Source organism: Macaca fascicularis, chromosome 12 (assembly GCF_037993035.2).
Source record: "Macaca fascicularis isolate 582-1 chromosome 12, T2T-MFA8v1.1".
NCBI classification, from domain to species: domain Eukaryota; kingdom Metazoa; phylum Chordata; class Mammalia; order Primates; family Cercopithecidae; genus Macaca; species Macaca fascicularis.
In genome coordinates this window covers 17,898,103-17,913,754 of record NC_088386.1, presented here as the reverse complement: position 1 = coordinate 17,913,754, position 15,652 = coordinate 17,898,103, and the positions used below count along the sequence as shown (strand labels likewise).

Here is a 15,652-nt window from a genome sequence, read left to right as displayed (position 1 = left end):
AGAAAGTTATCAAAATAACTTGATATTATCTATTTAAAATGTTATTTATTTCAATAGACTGAACCTCCATTGAATACTCCAGAAAACAGGGAATATACTGCTGAAATAATGTTTGAGTCTTTCAATGTTCCAGGCTTGTACATTGCTGTGCAGGTAAGCAAGTTCATATTTATCTAAGTTTGATTCTTAAATTTTAACCTAGTTTAATTTGCTGCCTAAATTACGTACTTTTTTTTTTTTTTTTTTACCACAAAGGTTTAAATGTAATGTCAAAGCATGTTATACTTCTCTCCTGAATTGTTAATTTAGAAGTAATATTATGGGAAGTGGAGATATTTAGTCAGGAAAAGAGAAGTGTTAAAAAAGTAAGTTAATGGTGTTTGGGTATTTCAAGGACTTTCATAGGACAGAAATAAAGGAACTAATATTTATTGAATGCTTACTCCATGACAGGAACATTGTATATATATTTATTTATCCTTGTAAATAATCCTTTATCATTTATCCTTATGCATCTTTTTTTCCTTTGTTACAGTCTTTTTGATTGACTTATCTTTAGGTATATTTGATACCCTAATATTTCACTTCTCTTAATTTGTACATTTATCTGTATGGAACAGCTTCTCTCCCATCCCTTAGGATCAGAGCTTACCTCATTTTTTTTTCCTTGTAGCAAAGGCAATACCTGACATAACACAAATGCTTTATATGTGTATTAATTCATTATTTCTATTAAATGTAGATATTTTTGTTTCTGTTTTTTTGTGGAGGAAGAAAACTAAAGTTGGAAGGCACCTTATTCAGAGTTAAATGGTTAGCTGTGATACCAGGCAGCTGAGGTCTGTCTGACTTTGCTCTTTGTTGGGATCACACTGGTTTTTGTAACTCCAGGGTACACAGAATCAATAAATGATAATTATGGATGAATATTTTAACTTGGATAGCAAAGAACTTTTTAATGTTTAATGCAATCCATAAATTTAGTGAACTGCCTTTTTAGTTCTCTCGCTAAAAATATTTAAGGAGTCACATACACCTGTCATGATCTTTATAGAAGAATTCAGTCTTGAGTGGGAGGCCCTTTTTTAGTTCTTAGAATCTGAATAAAGTGAGGAGTTGGGAGGAATCATCTTTCACTTGGGAGTTTTTGCTTCTCATGTTATATTAAATATAATAAACTTATGTTTAACCATATTGTCAGGTATAGCTTACTTTAAAACACTGGCATCATGAGCTTTGTTTCATTCCTCTGGAGTTGTAATTTGGTATTTCAGTGATTTCCTTAGTGGCCTCTGAGTGCTCTTAATTTCATTATTTAATCTCTGTTCTGTTTTATTGATGTTCAGTAGTCGATAACATTTCTGTAACATGATGTGCCGATGCATATCTATTCTACTTTGTTTACGAAAGACTTGTAAAAGTGATCAGAGGTAATTCTTGGTTATAGATAGTTTTGAATTTACTTATAAAGGAGGGATATCTCATAATGAAGTCTAAACACTGTGTGTGTGTGTGTGTGTGTGTATATATATATATGTGTATATATATATACACACAACTAGTATTAGGATGGAATTTTTCATTGTAAGGTTGTCAAAAAATAATGTTTAGTTCTGTTAGCCTATGGTGATTATGTGGTGATTGTGTTAATATGATCTTGTGTTCAGATAGGAGGGTGACCTAGATAGCTTTCTAGGTCCCTTTTAGCTATTATAGTTCAGGTAGGTAAAATAAGGCCAGTATAAGTTTAGTTGTTTTTAATTATTAGTCATATACTTTGTTTGAGTCTTGGATTATAAGAAATTTAGTTTTTAAAAAATGAGCTATGTTAATTTCTTAATTCTCACACTTAAAAGAATTGTGTTGTATTGTCTGTGCCAAGGTTTTTCATGGAAAAATTTTGTCAACTTTGCTCTGTAATTAAATTAGAGTAGTATTTGGAAGTGTGCGATGGCATTTTCTCTATGTCATATAGTCCTAAACACATGTTGCCTTAAAAAAATTTGAAGTTAGGCTTGGCACAGTGGCTCATGCCCTATAATCCCAGCACTTTGGGAGGCTGAGGCGGGTGGATCACAAGGTCAGGAGTTCAAGATCAGCCTGGCCGAGATGATGAAACCCCGTCTCTACTGAAAATAAAAAAATTAGCCGGGCATGGTGGTGGGCACCTGTAATCCCAGCTACTCTGGAGGCTGAGGCAGAGAATTGCTTGAACCCAAGAGGCGGAAGTTGCAGTGAGCTGAGATTGCTCCACTGCACTCCAGCCCTGGGTGACAGAAAGAAACTCTGTCTCAAAAAATAAAAATAAAAAAAATTTGAAGGTAATCTTTTGGTAATAGTTGTTCATAGCCATATATGTATTGAATAACTGGAGGTTGGGTGATTGTGTACTTTTCGCCTTACATTGCAGTTTGTAACAGGCCAGCCCACGTGGACATAGTTCTGGCAAGTTAGTTCTATACTATTTAATGCAATCTTCCACATTTTTAGCTTTAGGACAGAAATAGCCTTTATAAAATATGTAAATCTTATAAAACATGCTCCTAAAAGCAAATACAAACCTGTAAGTTTGTCTTAGTAAAATGTAGGGAGTGAGCTATTTTATTGCATAATACAAAATTAATTTTATGTATTTTCTTTCCACAGATAACTACATTTAAAATTGAATAAAGTACTCCAGGAAACTAGTTTTTTTTTTTTTCGATTAACTCTTTGTTTTTTTTGTTTTTTTGTTTTTTTGCCTTCTTTCTTTGTGCTCAAGGCTGTTCTTGCCTTAGCTGCATCTTGGACCTCAAGACAAGTAGGAGAACGGACGTTGACTGGTACAGTAATAGACAGTGGAGATGGTGTCACTCATGTCATTCCTGTGGTAAGGCTGTTTTACAGTTACTGAACAGAACATGAAATAACACATCTGGCAAAGTTAAATTATATGAATTAATATTAGTTTTAAAAAACTTTAAATATGACACTTTAAAATTTTGCTATAATTTGGTCTTTTGTTCAGTTATAGCTATATTTTGCTTACCTTTTAAAAATTTTATAAACATTTCAAAATGTTTCTTTTACTGTAGGTTTGTACTGCAATTAAGAAAATTATGAATTGCAGTATCTGGAATGGAAGTATATTAATGGCTTTCATTCTGTTTTCCAGTTGGATATGTGCTAACCATTTGATGACCTCTTTTATTCATAATTAACAGATTTCAGACTGGTATACAGGGTAACTGTGTAACAGTTAGTTGTAAGTACATGAACTTTAGTAGATACTTTATGGGTTGTATTTAATAAAGCATATTAAGAAAAATGCATCAAATTAGATTTTTTGCCGCAAATAACATTTTTCTTCCAAGGCCTTTGTGCTTCAATTCTTAATGATAAATCAGGTTTTTAAAAAATTATGCCTAATGAATTCAAAATGACTACTAGAATTCATACTGATTATTATTAAATGGGTATATATAGAAAGGTTTATCTTTTAAAGTAATTTTTATATTATAATGAATATCATTTAAGGAATTACATTATTTTGAACTTTTATTTTTTAATTATTCTCACTCCAGTGTTTAATGCATGAGGCAATGTCTGTTGAAGATTACATCCTCAGGGTGACTACCTTTGGATTAGACTCCTGGTCCTCCTCCACTTTCACCCTCATGATGTGTCATAATAGTTTTAGTAATAACTGCCATTGTTTAATGATAACTTTATTAAGATAAAATTTATATACCATACAATTCACTTGTTTAGAGTGTACAGTTCGTTGATTTTTAGTATATTCACAAAGTCCATCCATCTCTACAATTTTAGAACATTTTCATCACCCTGAAAAGGAACCCTGTATCTATTCACAGTCACCACCCATTTCCCCTTGATACCTTTAGCCCCGGCAACCATGAATCTACTTTTTGTCTGTGTTAGATTTGCTGTCCTGGCCATTTTATATAAATAGAGTTAAACACTGTGGTCTTTTGTGACTGGGTGCTTTCACTTTGAACATTTTCAAGATTCATCCATGTTATAGCATGTATAGTATTTCATTTCTTTTTATTGCCAAATAATATTTCGTTGTGTGGATATATGAGATTTTATGTAGCCCTTGGGAGGTATTTTAGTAAGCTTGGAAATTAGGACGTGTTCAGCATTTGATAGCTTTTTCTGGTTTGCTTGGCAGTTTATTTTTCTTTCTTAGTGGTACATAAAATAATTGTTCATCTTAAAATTCTCATTTAAATATGAAAATCAGTCTGTGATGAATATTATATTTTTCTTTGAGTACCTTAGTTTATTCATTAATAAAAATGCAAATAATTGTCTTGCTTAAGGTCACCAAATAATAGGTAGTGAGGCTAGGATTTGACCTGGTTCTGCCTTTCTTCAGTCTTTTCTTAACACCTACACGTCTGAGCAGTACTATCAGTATCTTGATAATTAGAATAGGTAATTTTCAGAATAGAAGTTAGCAACATGGAACAGAATAAGTTTTAGTAAGGACATTAAGAATGGGTATTCTGGCTGGTATGGTGGCTCATGCCTGTAATCCCAGCACTTTGGGAGGCCGAGGTGGGCAGATCGCTTGAGCCTAGGAGTTCAAGACCAGCATGGGCAACATGGTGAAACCCTGTCTCTAAAAAAAATGCAAAAATTAGTTGAACATGGTGGTGCATGCCTGTAGTCCCAGCTACTCCGAAAGCTGAGGAGGAAAGATAACCTGAGCCCGGAGAGGTTGAGGCTGCAGTGAGCCATGATCTCACCACTGCACTCTAGCTTCTCTAGCTTGTGCAGCAGAGTGAGACCCTGTCTCCAAAAAAAAAAAAAAAAAAAGGTGGTGGGGGGTGGGTGGGTATTCCTGTTTATTGTTTACTTTTCCTTCCTTCTTTAGAATTAGTGGAGTATTTTTTATTATTCCATTTTCTCTTCTTAATTGGCTTATTAGCTATGCTATATCTGTTGTCGTTTGTTTTTGGTCATGGTTGTTGTATGGGTTGTAGTAAACATCTTTAACTTATCACTGTCTAATTACAAATAACATTCTGCTACTTCATAACTAATTATACAACAGCTTTGACCTTGTAGTCTTTGTTCCTTTATTGTCATTCATTTTACTTTTATATGTTGTGCACTCAATAATACATTATTAACTTGTTTCATTTTGAGTGGTGTGTTAGTTTGCTAGAACTGCCATAATAAAGTACTACAGATTGGGTAACTAAAGAATAATTTATTTTCTCACAGGTCTGGAGGTTAGATGTCAAAGATCAGGATTTTGACAGGGTTGGTTTCTTTTGAAGACTCTTCTTGGCTTCTAGCTGTCCATCTTCTTTATATGTCTTCACATAGTCCTCCCCATACATGTCTGTGTCTGAATCTCCTCTTAAGGATACCACTTATGTTGGATTAATGAGTTCATTTTAACTAGATACTACTTTGAATACCTTATCTCCAAAAAATAGTCATATTCTGAGATAGAGGTTAGGACTTCAACATGGGAATTTGGTAGGGAGGAAAAACACAATTTTAAGCCAGTAACAAAAACTTATCTTTAAAAGATAACTTTTTGGAGACAGTCTTGCTCTGTCGCCCAGGCTGGAGTGCAGTGGTGCGATCTCAGCTCACTTCAACCTCCGCCTCCTGGGTTTAAGCGATTCTTGTGCCTCAGCCTCCCGAGTAGCTGGATTATAGATGTGTGTCACCAGGCCTGGCTAATTTTTTTTGTTTTTTTTAGTAGAGATGGGGTTTCACCATGTTGCCCAGGCTGGTCTCAAACTCCTGGCTTCAAGCCATCCACCTGCCTTGGCCTCCCAAAAGTCCTGGGATTACAGGTGTGAGCCACTGTGCCCGGCCTTGAAATAGAGTTCTTTAATTCACATACCATATCTAGTGCTCTCTATTCCTTTGTGAAGGTCCACATTTCCACCTGGTATCGTTTTCCTTCTGTCAAAATGACATCCTTTAACATGTCTTATAGTGCTGATCCATTGGCTCTGAATTCTTTCAACTTTTGTACATCCTTTGAAAAAGTCTTTATTCTCTTTTAGTTTTGAAAGATGATTTTTGCTTGGTATAGAAGGTTGACAGTTTTCTCCTGTAGATGGCACTCCACTGTCTTCTGGTTTACCTTGTTTCTGAAAATAAGTCAGCTGTTATTCTTGTGTGTGTTTCTTTGAATGTAATATTTATTTGGGTGGCTGTCTTCTAGATTTTATTCCTGGGTCATCGGTTTTTAGCAATTTGATTGTGACGTACCTAAGTAAAGTTTTCTTTGTCTCTTCTCCGTAGGGTTCATTGAGCTTCTTATATATATAGATTTGTAATTTTCATCATATTTGGAAAGTTTTTGTCTGTTATTGATTACATATTTTTTCTCTTCCCCTTTCTCTCCTTTTGGTACTCTGATCACATGTGTATTAGGCTGCTTCACAGTGTCTCAAAGGTCACTGATGCTCTGTTCATTTATTTTTTTTTATAATCTTTTTCTTTATTTTTTTGGATAGTTTTTATTACTCTTCAAATTTACTATTTTTTCTTCATTGTGTAGTCTACTGTAATGTCATCTAGTGTTTTTTTGTCATCTGGTAGATTTTTAAATTTCAGATACTATGTTTTTTTCTTTAGAAGTTCCATTTGGGTCTTTTTATGTCTTCCACTTCTCTCTTCCTCATGCTTATTTTTGACCTTCTTCATTATATGGAGTATATGGTTGCTGTTTTAATGTCCTTGTCATTCCTCTGTATTGATTTTTCTTCTTGTCAAGTGTTGTGTTTTTCTGCTTCCTTGCATGCTTATAATTTTTGATTTGGTATGCTATCCACTGTTGTGTGCTGTATTTTTGAAGTTCTTTGTAAGTATTTAGGATTTTTTTCCCTGGGACATAGTTAAGATACCAGGAATTGGTTTGATCCTCTCAGGGGCTCTTTTAAATGTTATTAAGCAGGTCCATAACAGGTTTTTGTCCAGGACTGGTTTGTCCCCATTCTTGAGGCAATATTTCTGTGAGGACTCTACTTGTTGTCTTGTATTTGAAAACATCTTTCAACTTTGGCTAGTGGGATCAGGAACTATTTCTGGCCATGTGTGAGCTCTGTTGGTTGTTCTGTCTACTTTTTTTAGAGGTTCTTTCTCTCACCTTGATGGTTTCCTCACAGGAATGTGCTGATCAGTATTCAGTTAAGGAGATACTCTCTTCACATCTTCCCAGCTCTCCGTTGGTGCAACTCCTTCCCCTCCAATAATTTGGCCTACAAACTTTAGCCACTTTTGCCTTTCTGACCTTTAAATTCTATATCCCTAACTTAATGAGACCAGTTCTGTTTTAGTTCTCTTTCCCGTTGTTGTGGCCTAGTAACTTTCCCTAGGCAGTAGGATAGAGTGTTTGTAACATTCACTTTATTTGTTTCCCTTTTCTTAGAAAGTATCTCTGCCCTACTCTGCCAATTGTCAAATGTCTGAAAACCTTTATTTCTTATAAAGTGTCCTTTATTTAAGTTGAGAGGGTGAGTTCAGTCCCTAATATTCTGTCATGGCCGCTGAAGGCATCCTTAATATTCTTTCCTAATGAAATTTAATTTTGCCACACTATTTGTTATACTTCTGACACATCAGTGAATTTGTGAATCAGTTCTACAGAATTTAGTTATTTGACATTATGGTGGTGTGTGGAAAGCTTCAGGTTTGTGAAATGGATACATACTTCATTAGAAAAATGATAGGCACTTTGTCAAATTTCTTATGACACATTCTAAATTATAATTACTGAAATTATAAATGATTTTAAAATAGTACTGTCTGATATAAAGTCTGCTATCTAAACCATTTGATATTTCTATTTTGAAATTTACTGTTTCTGTGTTGTTATTTTAGTCATAGTTATAAATTGTCAATGGGAAAATAAATCTCAAGTTGCTGGCCATTCTTAGTTATCGTTTCTGATGAATAAAGGTGAATTCTGGGATAAAACAGTACTTGAGAATATGAATACACTAACTTGATAACTTGGTCTTTAATGGTTCATATTTTTAGGTTATATTAATTTTCAAAGCATTGAAAGTAAATTTGAAATCTTTTTCCCCCCTCTAGGCTGAAGGGTATGTGATTGGCAGCTGTATTAAACACATTCCAATCGCAGGACGAGATATAACATATTTTATTCAGCAACTGCTGAGAGACCGAGAAGTAGGAATCCCTCCAGAACAATCCTTGGAAACTGCTAAGGCAGTAAAGGTAAAAAGTGAGATAGAAGTGTCATTTAGTTAAAAATTAAAATCACATTTATAACATTAACAGGAGAAATTTTTAATTGAAGAACAGTACTTAAAATAATCTTGTTAACCAGTTATAAATTATTACTCTTAAGTATATTTACATTTTCTCTGTATTTCTTGCAAGAAAATTATTATTACAAGTTTGTCTATTTTCTTCATATTTTATATTTGAGAGGAGTAATATATAAGAACATTTTACCAAATGACCTCTCCATAAATTTTTGTGATTCTCTTTATTAAAAATAATTATTTCACTGTAAAGTGCTTGCATCTCAATTTCTTCACTGAATTCTTTATTTTAATTTTAAAAGCTTTTGTCATAAAAATTATTTTGATATAATTGATTCATTGTGCTATAGTATAGAGGCAGTGTTAACTCAAGTGATAGGGCACATAGAAAAACATTAAGGCTATCTAAAGTATTTTTTAAATTTTTTCTGCCATGTAAGTATTATATCAGTGCTTCATGCAAACTATCAAAATACTTTAACATCATCTTTCAAACTTACTATTTGCCATATAACCAAAAAATTTCAGTGGGTCTCACATGTTTTGAAAAGTAAAACTGCCCTGGCAAAAGTAACTTTTACTTATTTGTCTCTCTTTGCATGGTTTTTTTTTTCACTTATACATTTTTAAATTTTTTATTTCTTATTTTTATTGATTTATTTTTTATAGAGATGGGATCTTGTTCTGCTACCCAAGCCAGAGTGCAGTGGCACAATCATGGCTCACTGCAGCCTCAAACTTCTGGGCTCACGTGATCTTCCTGCCTCAGCCTCCTGAGTAGCTAGAACTGCAGGTGCATATCACCATGTCTGGCTAAGTTTTTGTAGAGATGGAGGTCTTGTTATGTTGCCCAGGCTGTTCGTGAACTCCTGACCTTAAGCAATCCTCCTGCCTCAGAATCTCAAAGTGCTGGCTGTGAGCCACCATGCCTGGGCCTCTTTGCATGTTTATGGGATTTTCCTTGCTCGTCAGAGCTTAAGAATGAAAATTTATCAACTACTTCCTAGGTAGTAAATTAGTAAAGGACTGCCAAAAGTTACCCCAAGTTGGTGGCATAAGAATTAAATATATAAAAAGTTAATGTGAATACTACTGATTCAGCATCTTTGGGAAATCTGTAAAATTAAAGCAAAATGAGAAAACACCAGAGATTTAAATCTATTCCAGAGAAGATTGATGGTCAGTCTGAATGTCTTTAAAGGAGTATCATTTCTTGTCATTCCCACTTCCAAGGTTTGGAGAAGACCTCAAATAGTGAATCAAATGTCTTTCGTTTCCAGTATTTTTTCTCTTTGTGTATTTTGATTATTACTAGTAATATTTGCAACTATCTCGGATGGAGCCTGTGATGTATAAAAATACTGGAAAAGGAAGGCTTTTTAAAAATATATATATATAGGCTGGCAGTTGGGAGTTTATAAATTACAAATATGATGTTATAATCTATAATATATTTTTCAATGTTTTTGATAAAACTTTTACTTAGGTGTCATATAACCAAATATGCCACAAAATGGAGTAATTTATATTTTTAGCGTTCTTTCTTTGCTCATTTATTTACTCAGACTGTAATCAGTTTTGTTTCAGATATTAAGGATCTAATTAATTTGTGTGGTTATCATAATTATTACTTATTCTTCAGTTCTATATTTTATTTATTCTCCTTACGTAGAGCACGAGATTTATTATTACTGAGACAGAAAATGTTGAATGACATTAATGAACATTTTCAGGAAATAACACTGAAGTAGTAGAAATCAGCTCTCCAATCTCTCAAATATTATTTATATTTAAAGTCAGAAAATATGTGTAGGAGATGAGTATGTTTATTTGTACTACACATATGATAACATCCTAACATAAATTTTACTCCCAGCTTAATTTCCTAATTTTATTTTCTGAAGAAGTTTTTTTTTTTTTATTTGATTCTAGTTTACTGAAAACATGCCATTCTTTTTTACTGTTCCTATAATAGGCAAAAAAAGTTACTTTTGTTTATTTGTTTTTCAGGAGCGTTATAGTTATGTCTGCCCAGATTTAGTAAAAGAATTTAACAAGTATGATACAGATGGGTCAAAATGGATTAAACAGTATACTGGAATCAATGCTATCTCAAAGAAAGAATTTTCTATCGATGTTGGTTATGAGAGATTTTTGGGACCTGAAATATTTTTTCATCCAGAGGTAAGTTTTTTTTTAACGGAATTGTTTAAAAATATTCAGCAGCAAATATCAATTAATGGATATTCAGAGAGAATTGATCTCAAAAACTTTTATTAGTATACTAAAAACCGTTTGAATTTTTATGAAAAGTTTTATTTAAAAGTTTTATGAAATTTTTAAAGAAAAAATTTGCTTTTCTTTAAACAAGTGAAATTGTTGCTATTTTTTGTAGATTTAGAAAAAGCTTTTTTTTTTTTTTTTAAATATGGGGGCTTATGTTGGGGGGGTCATGGGAAGAGGGGAGCCCTTAAACTTTTTTTTTCTTCCCTCAGTTGTGGACTCAGGTAAAGTTTTGTAATCATTTAAATAAAATATTTTGGGAAAGGTTATAGAAAGCTCCCCCCTCCCCATTTGTGTAAAATGACCATTTTACAAGGAACCTTCAATTGACCATTAAAACATAGAACTAGTAGCAAAATAGTCTTCTCTCTGTGAAGTTTTAGCAACATAAAGGCTTTATTAAATTAAGAAGTACATGCTTTTAATAATGGAAAATTCTTCTGGTAACTTAGTATCAGAATTGTAACTTTGTTAATAGAATTACTAATATGTACTTTGCTTATTTAATGTTAATAATAGTTATTTTTAAAATTTTGTTTATTCACTCAGCAAATGTTAAATGGTTTGGATTTTCATGATCCCAGCTTAAATTAAGCACTGGGTATTCAAAGATGAAAAATCATTTTATCTTGCTCTTATTGAGCTCAAAGAATAAAAGAGATGAATATTTAAACAGGTAGGGTTACAGATGCTTTAATGAGTGCATGTATCTGGTGAGGGCACAGGAACAAAGAGCATCTAAGTCTGCTTGGGAGAACATCTCAGAGGAGATAATGGTTGAACTGAGACTTAAAGGATGAATGGGTGTTTGTCAGTTGTGTGGTAGTGGAGCATATGTATTTTTGTCAGAAGGTTAGCTAGGCAGAGGTCTTAGACATGAGAGTGCTACATAAGAAAAGTATAAAGGACAGATTAGTAGGAGAGGGATCCAGATAGGTATTCATGGACAAAGTCTTGAAGGGCAGATATGCTATGCAAGGGAATTAGCTGGATTCTGTAGTCATGCAAAAATTTTAAGCATAGAAAATATTATTTACCGTATTAGAAAGGTTACTCTCACAGCATTGGTTTGGACGGGTTGGAACAGAGGTGTGAATTGTGTTGGAAACAGATGATTTTACTACAGTATTTTAGATGAAGGATGAATAGTATTTGTGGGTCGGTGGGAATGAGGAAGGAGGTGAGAGAAAAATAGGATCAACATAATTAGTAATTGCTTAGATATGAGGGGAGTAAGAATATGAGGAATCTGTGATAATTCCCAGGTTTGTAACTTGGGCAGCCCAATGTGCCATCCATTGAGATTTGTAATACTGAAGGGGAGGAGTAGGTGAAATAGACACAGATGAGTTTATTATATGCATCTTTTAAAAGGTTCAGAAACAAAAACTTGGGTGTTGTAAAGTCATCACCATATGTGGGGCACAAAGGAAGGGGTTGGCTGAGAAGAGACTGTGGAATAGAAAGATGAAGAATAGGGCATTCGTCAACACAGACACATTATGGCTGATTAAGTGGAACCTGCAAAGAATCCTGAAGATGACAGAGAGGTAGAAGCCAAGCTAAAGGATTATGGTCATAAAATTGAGAGAAATGAATGTTTCAAGAAGGAAAGGTAAATAGTGCCAGTTGCTGCAGTGAAGTAACATTAGAGGAAACCTTAGAAGTACTTGGAGTTTTTCAGCATCTAGGTTGTCAGTGATCATAGGGGAACAGTTTCAATGGAGTGATACATTAGAGCAGCTTGTTGCCTCAATGAGAGGTGAAGGTTTGGAAATCAGTAGTGTGGACATTCTGAGAGATGGCTATGAAAGAAAAAGACAGTGGACTAGTAAGAATTCAGTTACGAGAATAAGGCTCAAGATAGTTTCAATTTTTAAGAGGGCTTACTCCCGTGACAGGAGGGAAGGAATTAAGAATAGGTACAGGAAAATGAACTAGGAAGGGCAGAGGCACAGGTAGGTAGTTGAAGAAGTTCATCGTCATAGTTCATAGTTTTAATTTTTTTGTGAGGTAGAATCAAGCTTATGTTCTAGGAGAAGGGATTGGATGTAAAATTGAGGGCTTGTGAAGCATAATGACTTCATATTTACTGTTGAGGGGAATTGAGAGGGTGACTAGTGAGTGCTTTACTCAAGGTAGCAGATTAGATACCCAAAACTTTTAGTTGTACAATAGTGTCCCCTCCCCCAGACAGGTGTGGGAAAGGAGCAAAAGGTTTTGACAAAGCAGAGATTAAAGTATTGCAGCATAGAGGAGAGAGCAAATCCTGAAAGCCGAATTACCTAGGGATAGTGAGGGACACAGGGATTGGAGATCATGATAAATTGACACATAATAATTGTGAATTGGTAGCAGAGGAGTGAGCATGAGAAGGATAAGGAATTGTGGTCAGACTAGTATACTGGAATGTGAAGGTTTTTGGTGGTACATTTTGTTTGCAGTTTCTCAAAAAATAAAAAGGATTTATACACACAGCTTTAAAGGTCAGAAAACACTGACAGACTTAAAATTAGCAGCTCTTCACCCTCCTGCTGCCATTGTGTTCTATAGAGCATCCTTTAGCTGTTAGTTACTGCTTTTGGTATTAACCCCCAGGTTTCTAAATACTGTGGTGGTATTACAGGAACATGGATGGAGCTGTTTCTTGATATGTCACTGTTAGTGGTTTCAGTGCTAGCCCCCTTTTAGATTAGTTATTTCTCCAGCCTGCCCACGTGTGAGGTTATTGTTATTAGGTAAATCATTAGTATTGTGATATTTATAGTATTATACCTGAGACTGTTGTTCACTTTTGAGGCAAGTAATGTGATTCTTTTCCCTTAAAATTCAGCTTTTCCAAAACTTTCACCTTGTTTATTCATTTGCTTCATTTTCTTTTTTTTTTTTTTTTTTTTAACTTTAAGTTCAGGGGTACAGGTACAGGTTTGTTATATAGGTAAACTTTTGTCATGGAGGTGTAGTACAGATTATTTTGTCCCCAAGCATTAAGTCTAGTATCCGTTAGCTATTTAAAAGTGAGAACATGCAGTAATTGGTTTTCTGTTCTTGCATTGGTTTGCTAAGGATAACGGCCACCAGCTCCATCCATGTTCCTGCAAAGAACATGACCTCATTCTTTTTTTTAGCTCAATAGTATTTCATGGTGTATATGTACCACATTTTCTTTATCCAGTCTACCATTGATGGGCATTTGGGTTGATTCCATGTCTTTACTTTTGTGAAGTGCTGCAGTGAACATATGTATGCATGTGTGTTTATGATAGAACAATGTATACTCCTTTGGGTATGCGGGATTGCTGGGTTGAATATTTATGTTTTAGGTTCTTGAGGAAGTGCCACACTGTTTTCCACAATGGTTGAACTAATTTACACTTCCACCAACAGAGTATAAGCGTTTCTTTTTCTTTCCAACCTTGCCAGCACCTTTTTTTTTTAAATTTTATTTATTTTTAAAAAATATTTTCTCTTTCCTTCATTTTTTAGGAGGGATGTTGTGAGAATATTTTTTGACTTTTTAATAGCCATTCTGACCGGTATGAGATGGTATCTCATTGTGGTTTTGATTTGCATTTTTCTAATGATCAGTGATGTTGAGAGTTTTTTCATATGATTATTGGCCACATGTATGTCGTCTTTTGAAAATTGTTCGGGTCCTCTGCCCACTTTTTAATGGGGTTGTTTTTTTCCTTGTAAATTTATTTAAGTTCATTATAGATGCTGTATATTAGACCTTTGTCAGATGTGTAATTTGCAAAAATGTTCTCCCATTCTGTAGGTTGTCTGTTTACTCTGCTGATAGTTTCTTTTGCTGTGCAGAAGCTGTTTAGTTTAATTAGATCCCATTTGTCATTTTTTGCTTTTGCCATCTTGATCATGGAATCTTTGCCTGTACCCATGTCCAGAATGGTATAATTTGCTTCATTTTGTTCATTCATTCCTTCATTTATTTATTGGGGTTCGAATTAACTTTCTTGTTATACAAGGTCTGGAAGGGAACCGAGGAGGGTGGGTCTCATTCTATTTAGAGGATTTTAGCAGTTTCTTTCTTTTTTTTCAAGCCTTGTTTCACCTTTACTTATATGGTTTGTTACACCTTCAATTCCTGGGACTTTAGAAGGTTCTTGATTGACTTCTTACCAATATGCCCTTTTAGTATCTCTTTTTGCCCTCCAAACAGGATTGAAATCTTTTATTCATTGTTTTTTTGCCCCCGTTTCATCCTTGGTCATTTACCTTTCCTTTTAATTCTCTTGCTGTCATTTTAGTGGAGACAGTTTAGTCTCTCCAAGAGACTGGAGAGAGAACCACACATAGCTGGAAGTTAGGACAGATATTTGTATGGACCGTTTATATGTGAGTAGATTAATAGAAGTGTGTGAGACCTCATTTCAGTTAAGGCACGTCAATTAATATGAAATTGAAATCTTAGAGAAAAATATTAAAGCTCCAAGTTGGGGACAGGAATTAGAAAATTGCAGAAAATCCTGAACAAATATCCTGTATAAATAGGATTATGACCACAAGATGGATAATAGCATGGGATATAGGAGATGAGCATTTGAATGGAATGTGCTTGACAAATGAGCTTAGCTGATGCCTTGGTTTCTTAAAAACCTTGAAGTAGGCTGGTTGTGGTGGCTCACGCCTGTAATCCCAGCACTTTGGGAAGCCAAGGTGGGCGAATCACTCAAGCCCAGGAGTTTAAGACCAGCTTGGGCAACATGGCAAGAGCCCATCTCTACCAAAAAACACAAAAAATTAGCCAGGCATGTGGTGTGTGCCTGTAGTCCCAGCTACTTGGGAGGCTGAGATGAGAGTATTGCTTGAGCCCAGGAGGTTGAGGCTGCAATGAGCTGGCATTGTACCATTGTACTCCAGTCTGGGCAACAGAGCAAGACCCTGTCTCATAAATACGTAACCCTGAAGCTTTAGATATGTAAATGAAATGTGTTTCATATTGCTTAGGAAAGATATAGTTGGCTGGATGAAAATGTGTCTTGCTGCTAATGTTTCATGTATCATTTTTTCTATTAATTTGAATAACCTTTATTGTTTGATACACCAATTTTTCTTTGTTAATTTTTTAACTTTAAAAC

General features: G+C 34.4%; 1 protein-coding gene across 1 annotated transcript in view; it reads left to right on the top strand.

The window, feature by feature from the left end:
- ACTR3 (actin related protein 3) overlaps positions 1 to 15,652 on the top strand; it is a 68,692-nt gene that overhangs the window by 38,188 nt on the left and 14,852 nt on the right. Inside the window, exons 5-8 of the mRNA XM_005572970.5 lie at positions 58 to 153; positions 2,762 to 2,869; positions 8,077 to 8,220; positions 10,281 to 10,454. Of these exons, the coding sequence (XP_005573027.1) occupies positions 58 to 153; positions 2,762 to 2,869; positions 8,077 to 8,220; positions 10,281 to 10,454 (522 nt within the window). The remainder of the gene's footprint in view (positions 1 to 57; positions 154 to 2,761; positions 2,870 to 8,076; positions 8,221 to 10,280; positions 10,455 to 15,652) is intronic.